We start from the raw sequence: 17,145 nt of genomic DNA on the forward strand, positions 1-17,145 counted from the left end.
GTCAAACACCTCCAACTTACTCGAAGTCCGCATACTGAAAATAATGCTGCTGTTAATGCCTTAAATCACATTTTGAATTAACTTTGTATTTCACTGGCAATTCTCTGTTCTACCTCCAAAATGCTGCCTTGCATTGCAGGCATTTTAAAGAGATGTGGATATTAGTAGGTGAGACCTAAGGGTCCTGTGACTTTTTTTTTTTTTTTCTTCTTTCCAGTCCTCAGACAAAGCTGCTGTAGAAGGGTAGTGCTGCTCTTATCACCTTACAGATAAGAAACCACTCCCTGACCCACTTAGCTAAGCTTTAAAGAAAGTCTTGGAGACACACAGTTCCTGCAGCTGCTGTGAATCCTGGGGGCAGGCCAGAAGGGGAGCAGCTAAAATCAGACACATGCCAACCCCCAGTGGGACCAGTAATGTGGGATCTGAGCATTACCTGTTCTCCAGCCATCTGCTCAGCTTGCATGTATCTGTATGCCACAAACAGGCCACAGCATGCACTGCCCAGGTGGACATCAGCTATAAGCCAGGGCAAAGGAAGGCAGGCACTAAGCAGCTATGGTGAAGGAGGAAGGACAGCGAGGGAGCACTGGAGGGAACAGAGGCAGAAAGCAGCTGTTAACAGCCAGAGCCAGCCTCTCCTCTGCGCTGAGCCTAGAACAACGCCCTGACAACCAGCATGCTGCTGTCCGTGCCGCTGACTGCTGTGATTGCTCAGTCCCTGAAGAGAGGGGTGAACACAACAAAAGCGAGACAGACTTGGAGGTATAAATTCCGTTGGTGCTGTTAAGATAAATTTATTTTCTTCAGCTTTCTTCACAGGAAACATCACAAAAGTGCTTTACAGAGTTTGATACCATTACTCTAACATGGGACAAAAGGACAACAACAGGTGTGTGCACCGCACAGTTAGAAGTTGTCATATGCAGAAGCCATGATAGGTAAACCAGGGTAAAAAATCTACTGACAAAAAAATATATATATAGTTCAGGTTTTGAACTTAAATTATGACTATAAACATATAATTATATAAATATACAGGCACCATTAGGTTCCTGTGTTAACTGTGGGGGCCACACAGGGATCCTCAGAAATAGTTCACATTGTACTCTACTTTGCTGAAACAGTTTCTGCTGTGCTCAGCAGGCTCCCAGCCAACCATTTTCCCAGCCAGACAGTATCGGTCTTTCTTTTGCACTACAGTAAGCACTCAGATGGCTTTATCTTCATTTCTTCAGGTTAAGTCTGGTGGTGAGACATTCCGGTATGTTGTTGAAAGCAAATTCAGTTTCATATTTTTTTCACTTACAGAGATGTCCTCCTACTATTCTTCACTCAGTCATCTCTTCATTAAAAAAAATAAAAATGTTTTAGGCTAGACCCTGCTGTCCAGGTAAGAGTTTTGTTTGAGCTAGCATGTTACCAGTCATGCAACCCTACTTCTTTTCATAGCTGAACTGTGTTGTACCGTGACCAGTGCTACTGCCTTCATTTTTCTGTATTCTGTGGGAGTTAGGCTCCCAGGTAGCCTTTGAGGGTCTAGGTTTAAATTCTTCAAGGAGACCACATTTACTTGCTAAGCAATTTTGCAACAGGTGAAGCCATGTTTGTGATGCTAGAGCCCTGACAGAAGAAATACGGCATGATTGAGACTTGGGAGTTCTTGCTTATAGAGCTGCTTTCTAAGTAAGTCGTGAATAATTCAGGCACCTGACTAGAAATCCTTGGCATGGTAATAATGTAGATGAACAAAAGAAGAAGGGAATACTCTAGGGTGAAGAAGGGTCAAAGCAAGAGATTGTTGCTGGGCTTTGAATTGCAGAAAAAAAGTTAGCAGAGCCAATTATCTAGAAAACACTGTTGTGCCAGTTTTGCAAAGCTAGTTTGCCTTTTACCTAATTCCCAGATTACAGACACAGTGCACAGTCAGAGAACTAGTCAGTCCTGAAGGTTACTGGGTGGTTAGTAAATAACACAGTAAGGATTTACAGTGGCAAGACAGGGCTTTGGTGAGTGTAGCAGCAGACATGAGTCTTCTAGATGCGCGGGAGAGGGTATGAAGTACTACATTCTAACAACTATCAGATATCGCTGTATCTGCTCTATTTCCCCTTCACCCCCTCAAAATTAACAAAAAACCTCAGCTCCAATTTGCCAACTTTATAAACCCCCAGCAGCCACAATTTTTTTTGACAGAATACTAGTAACTGCTGTAATAGAACAGATATAATTTATTTGGATGCAAAATCCAAGGTGCATTCTTCTCAACCACGTATCATTATTAGTACTGGAAAGCAGCTGTTCTATATGATACAGTGTTCTGATATTGAGACAGTGCAGCTCTTAAGTGGTAGGCTATACATCCTAACAGGCTTGAGTCTCCCCTTAGGACACCTCCTTTGTATTTATAAACGTAGCAATACTGGTAAATGCAGTCAGCACTTAAAGACTTAACCTTATTTACAGATGTACGATCTTTAAAGTACAAGATGAGAATGTGAAGAGATGAAACAAACCACAAAGACTAAGCCTGCTGCCCAGTGTTGCTGCACTCATCTTCACCTCAAATATTTTAATCTAATTTCCATGTCCAGTTAAATACCAAAATAGGTGTGTTAGACTAAGTGTGGCTGAGCCCATTTGGCTGCTGGTCAGAGACGAAGTAATACATCTGCTTCATCTCTGCCACAAACAAAGTGCAGAGTAAGCCAGAAATTTAAAACAAGCTTGCTATGGGGTTTGTTCACTTGCACTTGATTCTGGCTGTTGTATCTAGACTTCAAGTGAGAAGAGCTCAAATCAAGTTTTAATGAAACTGATCTCAAGTGACGGAAATAACTCCACTGAAACCAATGAAGTTAAGCTCCAGGAGATCGGATTCATGTACATTTTACCTGTTTCTCAATGCATTTGTTCTCTTGTATCAGCCTGTTTTTATGGTTTGGATCATTTTGTTAATGGTTGTACGTACTCTGAAAGAGATACAGAATAAGTGATTTGTTTTAATTAAAAAAGGAAGCTTATGACAACATTTTAACTAAGTTTTCTGTAGGCAAATTATTTGAAATAAAGCAGACAGTTATAACTCGATGACTTCAATGCTATAACTGAGCTAGAAAGAAAATTCAGTACAGAAGATAGGAGACAAGAAACAGAACAGAAAAGGTCAGATTAAGTAAAAGTTAGTAAGAGCATGCCATGCTAGTCACTGGGAAGAAGAGTGAATTATATACATGAAACTGAAGACTTCAGTATATCGGATGGCAAAAGCCAATGCCCATAGAAAGTTATTAGGTTTGTCAGCACTGGGGAAGATGGTGATTGCCAGGGTAAGCTAACTAACTCTGTAAACTTGGCAATTCAGTGGCAAGTGAATGTCAACAGAAAATAAACCCAAGGCAATGAATACTGGAAAGGCTTTAAACCACTCATACATGCTCTGGTGGATTCTGAATTAGCTGTGAACTTTCAAGGGGACGATCTAGGCATCACCATGGACAGCTCGATGAAGACATCTGCTCAATGTGTAGCTGCAGTCAAGAAAGCGAATAAGATGTTAGGCTGTATTAAAGACAGAACAATATGGAAAAATATTACAGCATGTATTTCTCTTAGAGGTCCTCAGTGAATATTTGCTGTTTCATCAGCACCTTAAAAAAAGTGACATTTGGAAAAATACAGGGAGGAAAGTGATAAGAGAACAGTAGAAGCAGCTCTTCGTAGCTGGAAAGACAGTAAGACCAAGGCAGTTTATTTGTTAAGAGGGGAAAAGAATAGATGATACACATCTTAAAAGTAATTCTCCTTCTCACCATATAACAGGATATATACCTCAGTCATTTTAAGCCACCTACCAATCTGTTGACCTCAATATCACTCCTCATCATCACCACCGTAAGTATTCCAAAAAGCCCCGTGTTATTTCTTAATGCTTATTATTCAGCTAGTTAAACATTTCCTCTGAAGCAACTGCACTAGTGTGTTGAAATTTAAGAGTAATCATTTCTGACAGAGAATTGCCACAGCTGATGCACATTAACAACTGTCTTAGAGGTGCTGCAATGATAGTATCGGCAAGAGAGGATAGCTGCTGGGCCTCATCTCTGTCCAGCACCCACCAGAGGTCTAACTTGTCTGCACACATACCACCATCATGTTCTCTGCTTCCATTTGGAGGTCCACTGTAAAAGCTGAGTGATGAACCTTGAAATCACCAGCAACAGCAGACAAGGGCCTACCCATAAAAATTATTTCTTCATGTTCGTCCAGCTGCAGTTAACTGATAAAACAGGAGATAAAAGTAAATAGGGTAATCACATCTTCTGTGTCTGTATTCCTTCCTCTCCTACCTATCCCTCTGCTTACCCCTCTCAGCTCTATCTTCTGATCATTTCTTTCCTTTATCTGTTTCACAGAAACATCTCCATAGGCAACTATTTCCCTTTGTTTTATTCCCCTCATGTTTTCCCTCCACAGCCTGCCTTAATAACCTCAAAACTTTTAGAATCTGGTAAGATTACTCTCTCTCCCATATTTCCATTGTACCTGCATGCTACTTCAACTTAAATATGGGAAAGGATAAAGAATAGGACAAATGTATGTTTACATGTGGAAAGGGGAAGAAAACTACATTCCTACTACAAAATACCACTTGGCATCCTGACACAAATATATACTTTCAGGAGTGAACATTTCTAGTTCACATATTTGAACAAACTTTAAAACAGCCACATTAGAAGAGATGGCTATCAACTGTGAGCAGGATTTTATTTCAGTCATGGGGTTTACAAAATGTAGCAATATTGATTGTAATGTATTCCACGTAAAAACAAAAAGCCTCATATTAATTTGGTTGCACAGATAATTAAAGAGAGGAAATAACAGAGTGCTCAGCCTGAACTTTTTCCTTACCCATACATACTAAAATAAGACTAATTACATAATACTTAAATAGAATGTGTATTACATTCTGTAGAAATAAGCCTTTCTCAAAGTAGTATTAAAATATTGTAATGAAAGCTAGTATAAAGATCTCTTAATAAAGATTTTTTAGTCCTCTGCAGCACCTTCCATCAGCCCCAGCCCTGAACAAAGAACAGCTTTGGCCTCACAACACCCCTGTGAGGTAGGTTGTTGGGTTTTTTTGGTACAGCTGGGGAAACCGAGGCAAAGTGAAACTAAATTACTTGAAGTTGACACAGCAGCTCAGTGGAAAACCAAGGCTAAATCCTACTCTCTTGGTCCTATGCTCTTCCTAAAAAATGGGCTTGCTTCTTTTCAGTGCACGCAGTTGTTTTAGATTATACTTTCCATTCCAGCATTCCAGATGCAGTACTTTTTCTGATGATTCATTAATACTGTGATACATTTTTAATATTTGTATTCTGGCTAAGCAGCCCATTGAACTTCATTAACCTTGCTAAATCAACATATATTCTAAGCAACTGAACATAAAACTGTGATACATGTACCATTAGAAGATGCTTCACAAAAAAAAGGAAATGTCATCATATCAATTTGAATCAGTGTCTCAGCTTTTTATCACGCAGAAGTGCGAAAGAGTTTTCTTAAATATGAAACAAGCTATTTCCTAATAAGATTGCTGAACTAACTTGGAATTTGTCCTTTCTCGGTTCGCTCTTTAAGCAACTGGTTAGACAGCTTTGTACCAATGCAGAATTCTACCTTCTCTCTGGACAGGTTTTCCTGATTCTTTTCTTTAAAGGGGGAAAAAAAAATGGAATGCCTTCCCAGGTACTGAACTTCAAACACTTTTGCTGATTTTAAGTCAGATGGATCTGTCACTTGTGCAAGCAGTGCTTACCCTGCACTTCTCCTACCCAACCACTTACACTCCGCTCCCTACCTCAGGCTATGCATTTAATGCTATCATTTAGAAAACAGCCTTCCTAATCCCTCTCTTCTTATTCCTCCTGTGTTTTATTTGCATAATTTCCACTTGTCCTAATTTAAATCTTTTCTTTAGGGGGAAAAAAAATGGAATGCCTTCCCCAGGTACTGAACTTCAAACACTTTTGCTGATTTTAAGTCAGATGGATCTGTCACTTGTGCAAGCAGTGCTTACCCTGCACTTCTCCTACCCAACCACTTACACTCCGCTCCCTACCTCAGGCTATGCATTTAATGCTATCATTTAGAAAACAGCCTTCCTAATCCCTCTCTTCTTATTCCTCCTGTGTTTTATTTGCATAATTTCCACTTGTCCTAATTTAAAAAAAAAAAATCTTCCTTCCTGTTCTATTTCATTTTAAACAGAACATGGTGGAACTACAGCTGGTGCTTCAGAAGCCAAACTCTAGATACATGATAGTTATGACTTATCCAAATCAGTATTAGACTCCTCAGTTCTGTTTTCTGCTGTCATTTCTTCTTCCATCTGCTAGAGCTTGCAGGTTCTCATATTAACCTCGATACAGACAAGCTGACTTTTTAACTTTCTCTGAAGAATTTTTTGGCAAATATATGTAAATTTCCTCCCCCTTTGTACATAATTAATTTATACATCTGAAATTTAAATATGCATTTTTTTTTTTTTATATTCCCAAATAAAGGCCCTATTTACCATTAAAACCACTTTGTGAAATTAAAAGCTGAAAACAGAGAGGGACAAAATTTGGGAACTAAATTACAGTCAGGCGATGAAACCTGAATTGTGGCTATTCATAAAGATTTTTAAGTATTCAAGGTGTTTTTGGTAAAATTTAGTTTCTTGGGCCTCTGATATATTTTACATGACCAATTTGTGAGGTATTAATTTCTCTGACCACGTCAATATTGGAAAGAATAATATTACTACCTTGTAAATAAGCACCTTTTAGACTAATAGGGTTTCATGTGCTTAAAAAAAGAATCAGCTCCTCCATTTTAGTTATGGTATTTGACAGAAAACCACAAGCAAGTTTAGAACTGCTCAACCAGGCTGAAGTTAGAAAGTAGAAAAAGAAGATATAACTATTGCAAAAGCTCAGATAAGCAAACTCCAAGATGTGCAGCCCCATCAAATTTGTGTTGTTTCCTTGACCAGCACAGATGTCTCAGCCATGTTGTGGTGAAAGTTTCCAGGAGCCAACAGATGCAGTCAAATACCAAAAACCCTATTCCCTATGGTGTCAGGTCTCTAACACAATTTGTACCATTAAAAATTCATCTGTTCATAAGCGAGTTACTTTGGACATGACTGGTAAAGTTAGCTACAAAGACAAAACTGAAGTAGCAGGAGAGAGTCACTTTTAGTTGTCAATTTCTCTTCATTTGAGAAGATTAAACACGGCACAGCTAAATGGGGGGTGGGGGTGGGAGGGGAAAAAACTAATCCTCTCCTACATTTATCATCAGCTCAAGTAAATACAGATGCCAGATTCCTACAGCAGGCATTTGGGAAGTCCAACTTTATTAAAATTATCTAGTTTTTGGCATTTTAACATTCCTTAAATACAGACTATATCACCGAGAACCACAAATCCAAATTGTTCCTTTTCCAGTAAGTACTGGACATTTAAATGTTCTACTAGCACATCGGTACCTTATGGCTGTGTTTCTATTTTAAGCCAGAGAAAGAAAAATGGAACCTTTAAATTGGAAATTAATAACTAACCCACTATAGAAGCATGTTACAGGTTAGGAAGTTCCTGAAGTGGCACAAAACTGCATTTTACTGACTGGTATCAAGAATCTCATTTCTACAACTGACAATCCTTCATTTATAGAATGAGCCTTCAACAAGCATTTTTGAAGGAATGAAATGGACATTCTTAGCATGCCTTGAATGAATGCAACAACAAACCAGATGAAGTTGGACTTCAGAGTCTCAAAAGCATACTGAGCTTCCACAGAGGACCGACTTTCAACATTTCAGGCATGCAGAACAATTTATCGTTACAAGGTAGATACTGGCAACTGGCATTTTGATAGCTGCTGGCAGCGATATTTAACACAAGAAACACTTCAAAATAATTTAACATTCTGTACTATGGAAATTTGCTGCATTTCTGATTTTTTTTCCTTTATGCCTCTAGAAAGAACCTGGAATGATATGCTTAAGATAAGCCGCCAAAATAACACCTCTAGTTATCAGTAGCTGATGGACTCTGGTGACAGCAACCATCCAGAGGTTTGTCTTGTTTTGTTGGGGTTTTTTTCATTCTTTAATTTAGTAGAGCTACTTTCAAGTGAAAAGCAAATCAAAGCTTCATTCATACTCAATTCACAATCTCAAACCAGTCCTATATGGTGGGAGTAAGAAGACACTCTCACAGGCAAACTAAATTTCTATGTATAAATAAAAGTCATATTAATATGCACTGCTATAAGCTCTTAAATATAGCCCACCTGACCATAAGGCTGACTACCCACTCCATGGCCTGTCCCTTAAGAGATCCAAATGCTCTGCGTTTCCTCAGCTGTTGTATGGTCATAAGCTAGAACTAAAAAGACTCCAGAATCCATGTATATTTCCATTTTATTTGATTTGCAACTGTTACAGGGTTTTACTGAACTGCCAGAATTCATGCCCAAAAACTCAGATAAGGATGGTACAACGGACAGTCTCATCTACCCTTCATACCGTAGACTAAAACTTGATTTGTGTGCACTGGTGATTTCAACTGCTTCAGATCATCAGGAAAAGTGCTTTAAGATTTCACATTTCTACCACATCAAGCGACATGTCCATTTACCATGAATTCCACAGAAAGCTTCAGTGACAAATCAACAGTTTTGCTGGCAACAATGTATTTTCAAGGAAGATACATGGCTCAGAGTCCAAGGGATTGGGATCAGTCTTTCAGTGGGGTTTTGTTTCCAAATGAAGTCTCCAACTTTAAGAATAGTCTCTCGAGCCCTCTCTTTAATAGCAGCTTCTAGCAGAAGTTTTAGAGACAGTTAACTCTGCAAGGGCAAGGCCAGTTTTAGTCTGTGCACAAAAGAACCAGGTGAAACCCCAGCCCCACTGAAGTCAACAGCAAAATTCCCGTTGGCCTCAGAGAAGTAGATTTAAAGCGAGTCAGCAGTTAGTCAAAGGGAACCCAACTAGGCGATTCCTGCACTACCCTCATCATCTGCACATACATAATACTCCCACACACGTAAGCAAGTTTTGTTTTGTTCCCTTGTTTTTCTTGCCATTGGCAACTCTTATAGATGTTGGGTCTATTTTTTGGCATTTACTCTGAGAAACCTCAACACTGGAGCACGCCACTATTGTACTTCATTTTGCTTGTGTAAGAATTCAGAGAAGAGAAAAACAGTTACAGCAGGACACTTTTGGTACTTGACAGGTTTTGTTCATTGAATCAGAGTTACGGTCAATGTCCTATATTCTTAGTGTATCAGTGCCATTTTGCCTACTTCCACTAAAGTAAGTCAGAGATGACAACAACTTAAAGAAGTCACTGCCTTCCATTATTACTAAACTTCCTGACTTTGAATAAACACCATTTACGAGTTTTACTTACAGGATTTCTGCCTCAGAAAGCCTGCATGCTTCACAAAGTAGCCAAACAAATACGGCTTACCAGCTTTAGTTATCCCTCTGCATACCAAGTTATTTTGGTTATCAAGTAACCATTACTCTTCAACAAACAAAGAACTATTTTTAATAGAGAAACTTCTAGCTAGTATGGCTACTGCCACATATCTCATTTTTAAGACAAATTCTGAAGACTGTAGTTGGAGTCTGGATACCTCTGTGTCAAATCAAAACTCTTTCAAGTCTTGGTGCCTTAGGGTGAGAAAGACAAACCTCATGACGAAAACCAAAGTAAACCCTATTTCACTACAACATCTCATTATTATTTAAATATACTGCAATTTGATACCAGAAACAAGGCAGGCATTTTTTTTGTGGAGAACAGAAAAAAAATTGCTTAAACAGACAACTGTGAAAATGGCTAATGCAAACAGACCATTCAAACCCATCATTCCTCAAATCTGATAATGAATGAGTTTTAATTTGTTTTGCAGTTACTTCAGTACAGCTATCTAAAAAGGTAAACAAACTACAGCTCTGTTATACTTGGATAGTATGAGTGGTATGGTACGCTCCAGAAGTCTCTAGTAGGCTATGGCTACACGACAGGATTCCTCAGAAGGGGAACAGAATAGGTTTGTCATTAAGGTCACTTAAATCTTTGTTATAGCAAATTGGAACCAAATGGCTGACTTCTGCAGGATTTCTGACAGGAATCCAGTAGAGCTGGTTTCAAGTTTCAGATGGCCACTAAAACAGCTGTAACCTTCTCTTCCAGAAGTTGTGATCCACATGGTGTCCACAATGAGTGCAGCAAGTCTGAGGTAGTCAACCTTTACGAAGGCTCAGTATCTGAACATAAAAAGATTTTGAAATGACCACTGGCTGTAGGTATCTTTCTGAGCAATTAAAGAACACTGATGACTCTTGTTCAATCATTTACATTAATTTGCCCCATATCCAATGGAGAAGTTGTAACATATTATGCTTCCATAGTGCAGGAGAACCAATCACTTACGTCAAAGTAGTCTGCACTTGCTGCAGTAGATCCAGCAGAAATAAGGTGGCATGTTCATCATAGCCGTTAGCTGTAGTTTAGTTACCTTAGTAGAAGGGTTACCAAAAAAGCATTCCTTAATTGTAATGTGTATGCAGCTCTACTGATCCCCAAGCACAGCATACTGGTTGTCTAGCTGAAGTTTAAGTGCCTGGTTTTTTGAGACCTCATCCCTACCTCTAGTTTTGTGTTTTACTACTTCAAAGCTCTTCTCCATTTCTTTATCCCTAAGGGAAAATAAATGTAATCAGTAAATATCTTATCACTAGCTTGTGAATTGTGAATTTCTAGTCGATTTCCACCCCATCCCAACAAAAACATTATGAACACAGAACACTAAGGTCTAGAGTTTTAACAGAACAGCCAAACATTCCCAAGCAAATCCTGAAAAACCTTATCTCCAGAATCAAGCTCATCACCCAGTACAATTCAGATTACATTCTAAATTTCAATATTCACATTCTCAAAAGTAAATTTAAGTGCATTTATGAAAAATAGGTTTTAGAAAGCAGAAGTCTATTTCTAGAATGCTCACTCAGAATTTCATCTTAGCTCAATTTGCACCGTTCAAACCCTAAAGCATCAATGACAGCATGTCTCATTTGCTAAGCAGACAAAGCCACACCAAAAAAACCAGAAGAAGAAACAAAGCTTCTGCTAGGCTGTATTAGTCAATAACACAGCAAGCAGAAAAAAAAACAAAACACAAAAAAACCCACCCCAAACCCCGAGTGAATTAGGTATTGGCCTAGCTATCTCTTCTGTAGGGAATGAGGTTATGGAAAGATCAGGACTCAAAAGCAGGGTGAGACTCAAGTCTTCAGCACCACAAAATACTTTGGGGGAGGCTCACCATTGCAAACTACAGCTCTGACAGCAAGTTTATTGATTTATGTTTGTATTAAACCCCATTCCTCCATTTAAGTTACCTTCGCAGCTCTAATGAGAAGGCAGCGTGCTCAAGGCATCCTACTCATGTCTACTGACAGTAATAACGCAGAACCTCACCATGGCTAGTATCTCAAGGAATCAGATGCTGCCAAGAGCAGAAATACCCTGCTTCAGGGAAATCCTTCAGCAAGTCAAAGATAAGGTAACTGGCAGTCTTGTTTGGCTATCTCACTGGGCTATGTCCTATGAAAGTTATTTCATGGGAAGCCCTTCCTAGAGTTGGAAAATACAGTTAAGACCTCTCCCACGCCCCTTTGCCAAACAGAATAATTTCTTAGTGATTTCTTTCCTCTGTGGAAAGATTCAGGCTTAAGCCCTAAAACAAAATAAGAACTTAGAGAAGGCAGTTAAAATACGTCTTAGGGAATTAATGGAATGTACTTACTTTCGACTGTCTACAAGCTTGGCGGTGGACTGCAGTGATGGAAACTGCGTATCACTATAGATTTCTGGTGGTCCTTGCTGTGCTCTCCGTGGCCTGCCGCCCTCCCTGGCACCAGGCGGCCTGTATACACCACCAGTCTGAACTGGTTCTGGGGTTTCTGTAACTAGTTATACGAACAGGATTTAGACAAGAGAGTAAGTTTGCATTCATATCTGAAAAAAAGCCCCCACATATAAAAAAAAAGAATCTTACAGGTATGTTTTTGCACCTTTTAAAGCTCTGGAAGAAAATATTTTAGACAAGGCAGGAAATCAGGTGTCACATAATTTAGCCTACACTTAGTAGTCAAATGAAAATGTGGCTCCGGTGTATTGCCTCACAAAGTTCAGGGAATCAAAACCACTGATGAGGACTTCATGTTTCTTATTTGCAATTTATGAGCAGCTCACATTTAAAACTAGAGATTTAAACACATAATTATATATTTGCCAAATCTTATTTAAAGCACCTCTCCAGATGCAGAAGAGAATATCCAAATAGTTTATATTTAAAGTAACAATCTACAATGAAATAACACCGATTAATTAACTTTACCTCCTTGCCTGTACAGACAAGAAAGAAGACAGCAGGCCACTTCTCAATTAATTTCTCAATGGAAGAGAATAGTCTGAACTCAGATCATGGCTAACTATTTTATCTCCGCTGATGCTAATAAATTGTACTTAATCAAAACTAAAGTCCTATCTCAGTTTAAGAATCAATTTTGCAATGTCATGTTCTCTGTACCCTAGAACTGATTTGAAATGCGCACTACTAACCATGGAACCCTACTCAAGAACTGCCATATTAGACATCAGATATTGGCTGAACATCCACATAATTGTCAAAGCAATATTGTTAGATCAACAGAAATGCTTCCAACAGATATTTGCAGATTGCAAAGTAGAGTGATCTCCTTCAAAGATGGAATGCTTTCCCCCCAGCTGCTTTTGAAGTCAGAAATAAAAACCCCTCCATTCGTGTTTATTTGAAGTATCTGACAGTACTATCAATTCAGTTCCTCAGATCCCTGCACAGGAAAATTTCCTCATTTGCTAGTATGTCAAACAAGCCATTAGTATGTTAGAAGGTGCCTGAATAGGAACTGCTCCTTGAGCTCTACGCTCTGAGCAGCTTAATTCAACCCGATACGCTTCCGATTGGAAAAAGCAACACCTCTGAGTTAAATTTACCAATTGGTTCAACGACAGGTGCTGGTGCAGGAGCTGATTTATTCCAAGGACCAGATGATCTGTCTACACCACCACCAGTCTCCTCCCAGTTGTCACCAGGTTCTTCTCTTTTTTCACTTTCATCATCTTCTTTTTCACTATAAAAAAGAAATGACAAGTAGCATTTTACAGAGGTTTAAGATTTGCCAGAGATTACACAATTGCCATAGACAAGACTTCACGGCCACTGTACTGAAGATACTAGATTTAACCAGACTACATTACTCCTGTAACTACTGTATTAGTACTTCCATCTGAACAATTTTTGGCACACAGCTACATAACTTGGCAACTGAAAAGAAAAAAGTTCTTAAAAAAACCCACAAATCCAAACTGTAATAAGTGATTAAATAAACTGATTTCTTATTTTGAGCTTAAAGACTTTTTTCTTACTAAGACAGTCATGCATTTGGAAGTGATGAGAAGATAAAGCAGGAAAGGGCTACCAAGTCCAGCTTCCATAAAATGCTTTAGTCAAGAGGAAGAAATTGTGGAAAAGTAGTGACAGAAAGCAAGTCCTGAGCTCCCTTTCCCTATAACCACAATCACCTGAGAAACGCTCTTATACTACCCATACAAATATAATCTACAAACCAACTCAGATTTTTTTTTTTTTTAAAAGCAGGCAATCAAAAAAGAGAGAAAAATATGCCTTTTTTAAAGATAAATCCTATGCAAAAGCCTGACTGTATTTTACTTAGACTATTTTATTTTGCATAGAAATAGTCAGAGACTCAAAACAGTTTGCTAGACAAAGCTACTACAGAAAGCTGTGTGGTATAACGGGACATACGTGGAGGGTGAGGCTGTTAAAAGAACCCAAGACATTGATCTGAACAGCAGCAAAGTGAATACAGAAGTTTATAATACACCAAATCCTACTAATCATGATCGGATAAGCTTTCTGTATAAGTACTAATCAGACAACAGTTAAAAATACCTATAATTTCTGAAAATAAACAGCCTTTCACTGTTCATCCAAATACAGTAACAATCATAGTAAGCTGGACCAAGGACCTAAACACATCACTATCCTGTTTTAAACTACGGCCAAAAGCAGATGCCTACAGACTAGCTGCAACAGAGTAAGTATACATAACATCCCACCCGCACCCCCATCAGATACTCTGTGTCTTATTTTCAGCAGAGAGATCTCCAGAGCTGAATAATTTATAACCTCCAGTGGGTTTTTCTCCCATTTACTTCTCTACTCTCTCCCTGAATCCACTGAGTGGTTACAAAATCCTGTGGCAGAAACTTCCACAGGCCTGAAAATCTGCCACAGCATCAAAAGCATTCAGAATGCTGGCCTTTGTCCGGAAAACCAAAGTACTTGCTTTTCAGTCAAACAGTACTAGTAGTCAGTGAAGCAGCAGCCCACTTGTTACTCGTCCATTCAGACATGTGATTATCCGCTGTGACACTTCAATGGTATGGAGAGCTTGTGGACCAAATACGTGCTAATGGCCTAAAAGGACTAGTTAACTGAAAGGGCGGGGCAGGGGAGAGCTGGGTGTTAAAAAAAATAAATAAATCAAAGAATATGTAAGACCTGCTCAAACAGTGAAGAAAGCATCTATTGCACTGGTTACAGGTAAGATGATTTTAAGATGGCATTATTCTGAACATCATCCATACCTGGACAATGAGGATTATGTGACATTCTCAGTCTAAGACTGAGGTCATAAAAATCCTTTTTCTGACCTGATGAAACGTTTTCTTTAACCAGGACAGACTTAAGTAGACTTACTTCAGACCAGACTACAGGAACAGTCTAACAAAAAAGCAAACAAAGAATCTTGGACGAGACTCATAAATGCAGTCCTGTGGGATCTTGTCATGGGACACTAGTTTTACCAACTATATTTTCGGTTTTTTTGAAATAAAAATGCAATGGTTCAGGAATTCACTCCCCAAACTGAGATGAGTCAGATAACCTTACAGCAGTTAAACGATTCAGTGGGAATTACTAACCTGCACTCCTCTCTCAGACAAATTCCTACTTTACTATCTTTATGAAGGGGAATGTTAAGCATTTGTAATAAAAATTTGAGTCCCAACCAAAACAGATAGACCTAGAGTATCAACAGAGATGTAGAAAATAAAGAGAACATCGGCAGAGAACAGTCAAAACTAAGTTACCCAGCAGCAAACTTCTATACTAGCAGAAACGTATCAAACCTCTGTTTAATTGGACTCCACGGAGGCAGCTCTGAAGAACGTACTTTTTAAGACATAGGTAATGATTACACCGGAGAGAAAAAGAAAAAAGAAGCAGTACCTTATTTGCATGGACTGAACTCTAAGACCACTATAATCAATTTCTTCCTTTTGTTCAAACTCCTTCCAATCATCCTCTTCCTGTAAGAAGAGAAAAATGTAAGTTGTTACCTTCTTTACGCTGAAAGTAGAAAAGAAGAATGTAACTAAGATAATACAAAGAAAACAAAGGGTGAAGGTGCAGTTCCATCTGGGTGCACCACTGCCGACAGGGGAAAGGATTCCACTCCCTCCTACCCTAACTCACTATACGTCATCTAGGACGTACTTGTGAGCTGACTTTAACTCACTAGAACAGCTAACAAATGCCCCAGCAAAAAAGTCATTCAGGTGAAAGAAAACCACATCATCTCAGTAAAAATCCAGCAGGAAGTCAAGGGACAACACAAAGTAGGGAACAGGACCGTACAGCCAAGACAAGGGAAATACAAGGGCGAGACCTCTCCCGTTTACTAACAGTAAGCTTTTATGACAGCTTGAATGCACATGAAGCTTTAGATTTACTTTTCCATCACCTATTTCATGAGCCAAACAGTAAAGAACATTTGGAATAGCTTACAGTGGATTTATGACAAAGATTAATATTGGTACATTTGACTTTTTCACATTCACAACCACATTTACAGCCTTTCTTGTTTTCTTAATAATATTTTTATAATAGTGAAAAGGTCAGCTTCAAAACCACAGCAATCTCAGTGCACAAAAATAGCAGAATATTAGTCTTGGGACAGCACTACTTTAAGGTTTTAAAACGGGAGTTTGATTACATGTTTGGGGAAAGAGGGACCCACCTAAGTGGAGCCAATTTTGTCCTACTGTGTAACCAGCAGATTCTGTGGTTATTAAGGTAGGCCAGAAATGGACCAGAACAGATAAGCAGTCCTCCCATGTTCCTAGTCACAGCTTTAAGACACACACAGCCTAATTAGTAGCTTACATAATTCCTACACTCTACATGAAATGTACTTATATTGCTTTAAATATGTGGACCTCATGTTAGCGCACCGTCTGCTGAAGATTCAGTCTTTTGGAAGAGCGTGAGTCCACAGCTCTACAATCTTTTAGATTTCTTATAATCCCATCTCCATGGAAACATCACAGTTTCCAAACTAATGTACCTTTCATGTTTAGTGATCTTTATTTCTAATCCAAGTACAAGCTTCAGTCAAAACCAGATATTCTTTTACAAGTAGATGAGCAGAAGAGCAGCTGAAAGATTACCACTGACCTTGGTCTACTTAGAAAGCTACTGCAGGTGTCAAGCTCCCCAAGTTAAACAACATTAGGAAACAGCAGAGTATTTCTTAAAATTCATTTAAAAAATATACAGCGTAGCCAGTTGTAAGGCACTAACTCAACCACAAGCACTTAAGCTTCTCTTTCATTCGCATCGTTTCTCTGTAATACGGTAAAAAAAAAATTACCGGCAGTAAAATCCTCCCTGGCAGAAAGGCAAAGAGCTCGGGGGAGCAGAGCCAGGGGATCTTATCGCCAAGGTCCACAGGCCACACGCCACAAACCCAGGTGGCCTACGGCTGGCACCTGATGCAAACCCCCAGTTCCGGCCGCCACCTTGCGCCAAGACCCAGAAACCAGGGAGGGCTGGGCAAGAACCGAAGCCGCAGACGAGACCACAGCCAGACCCCAAGCCGCCAAACACCGAACTCAACCCATCCCCCCCCCCCCCCCAACACGCGGATACAATACAAGTTTC

The 17,145-nt window shown here is 39.2% G+C and overlaps 1 protein-coding gene across 4 annotated transcripts; it reads right to left on the minus strand.

Annotated features, from left to right (window-relative positions):
* Positions 1 to 768: 768 nt before the first annotated feature.
* On the minus strand, positions 769 to 16,883 carry CDV3 (CDV3 homolog). 4 transcript variants are annotated; one of them, XM_009280353.2, is made up of 5 exons: positions 16,856 to 16,883; positions 15,433 to 15,512; positions 13,113 to 13,249; positions 11,881 to 12,043; positions 8,153 to 10,771 (listed from the first exon to the last, which is right to left on the minus strand). In XM_009280353.2, exons 2-5 carry the CDS (start codon positions 15,441 to 15,443, stop codon positions 10,645 to 10,647), a joined length of 438 nt encoding a protein of 145 aa, XP_009278628.1. In that variant the 5' UTR covers positions 15,444 to 15,512; positions 16,856 to 16,883; the 3' UTR covers positions 8,153 to 10,644. The 4 variants fall into 4 exon arrangements, with proteins under 4 accessions (XP_009278609.1, XP_009278628.1, XP_009278600.1 ...); XM_009280325.1 differs by lacking the exon at positions 16,856 to 16,883 and having other exon boundaries at positions 8,153 to 10,339; positions 10,722 to 10,771; positions 15,433 to 15,508; XM_009280334.1 differs by lacking the exons at positions 8,153 to 10,771; positions 16,856 to 16,883 and adding an exon at positions 769 to 3,561 and having other exon boundaries at positions 15,433 to 15,508.
* Positions 16,884 to 17,145: the final 262 nt, after the last annotated feature.

Source organism: Aptenodytes forsteri, unplaced genomic scaffold (genome assembly GCF_000699145.1).
Source record: "Aptenodytes forsteri isolate BGI_AS27 unplaced genomic scaffold, ASM69914v1 Scaffold523, whole genome shotgun sequence".
Classification (NCBI taxonomy): domain Eukaryota; kingdom Metazoa; phylum Chordata; class Aves; order Sphenisciformes; family Spheniscidae; genus Aptenodytes; species Aptenodytes forsteri.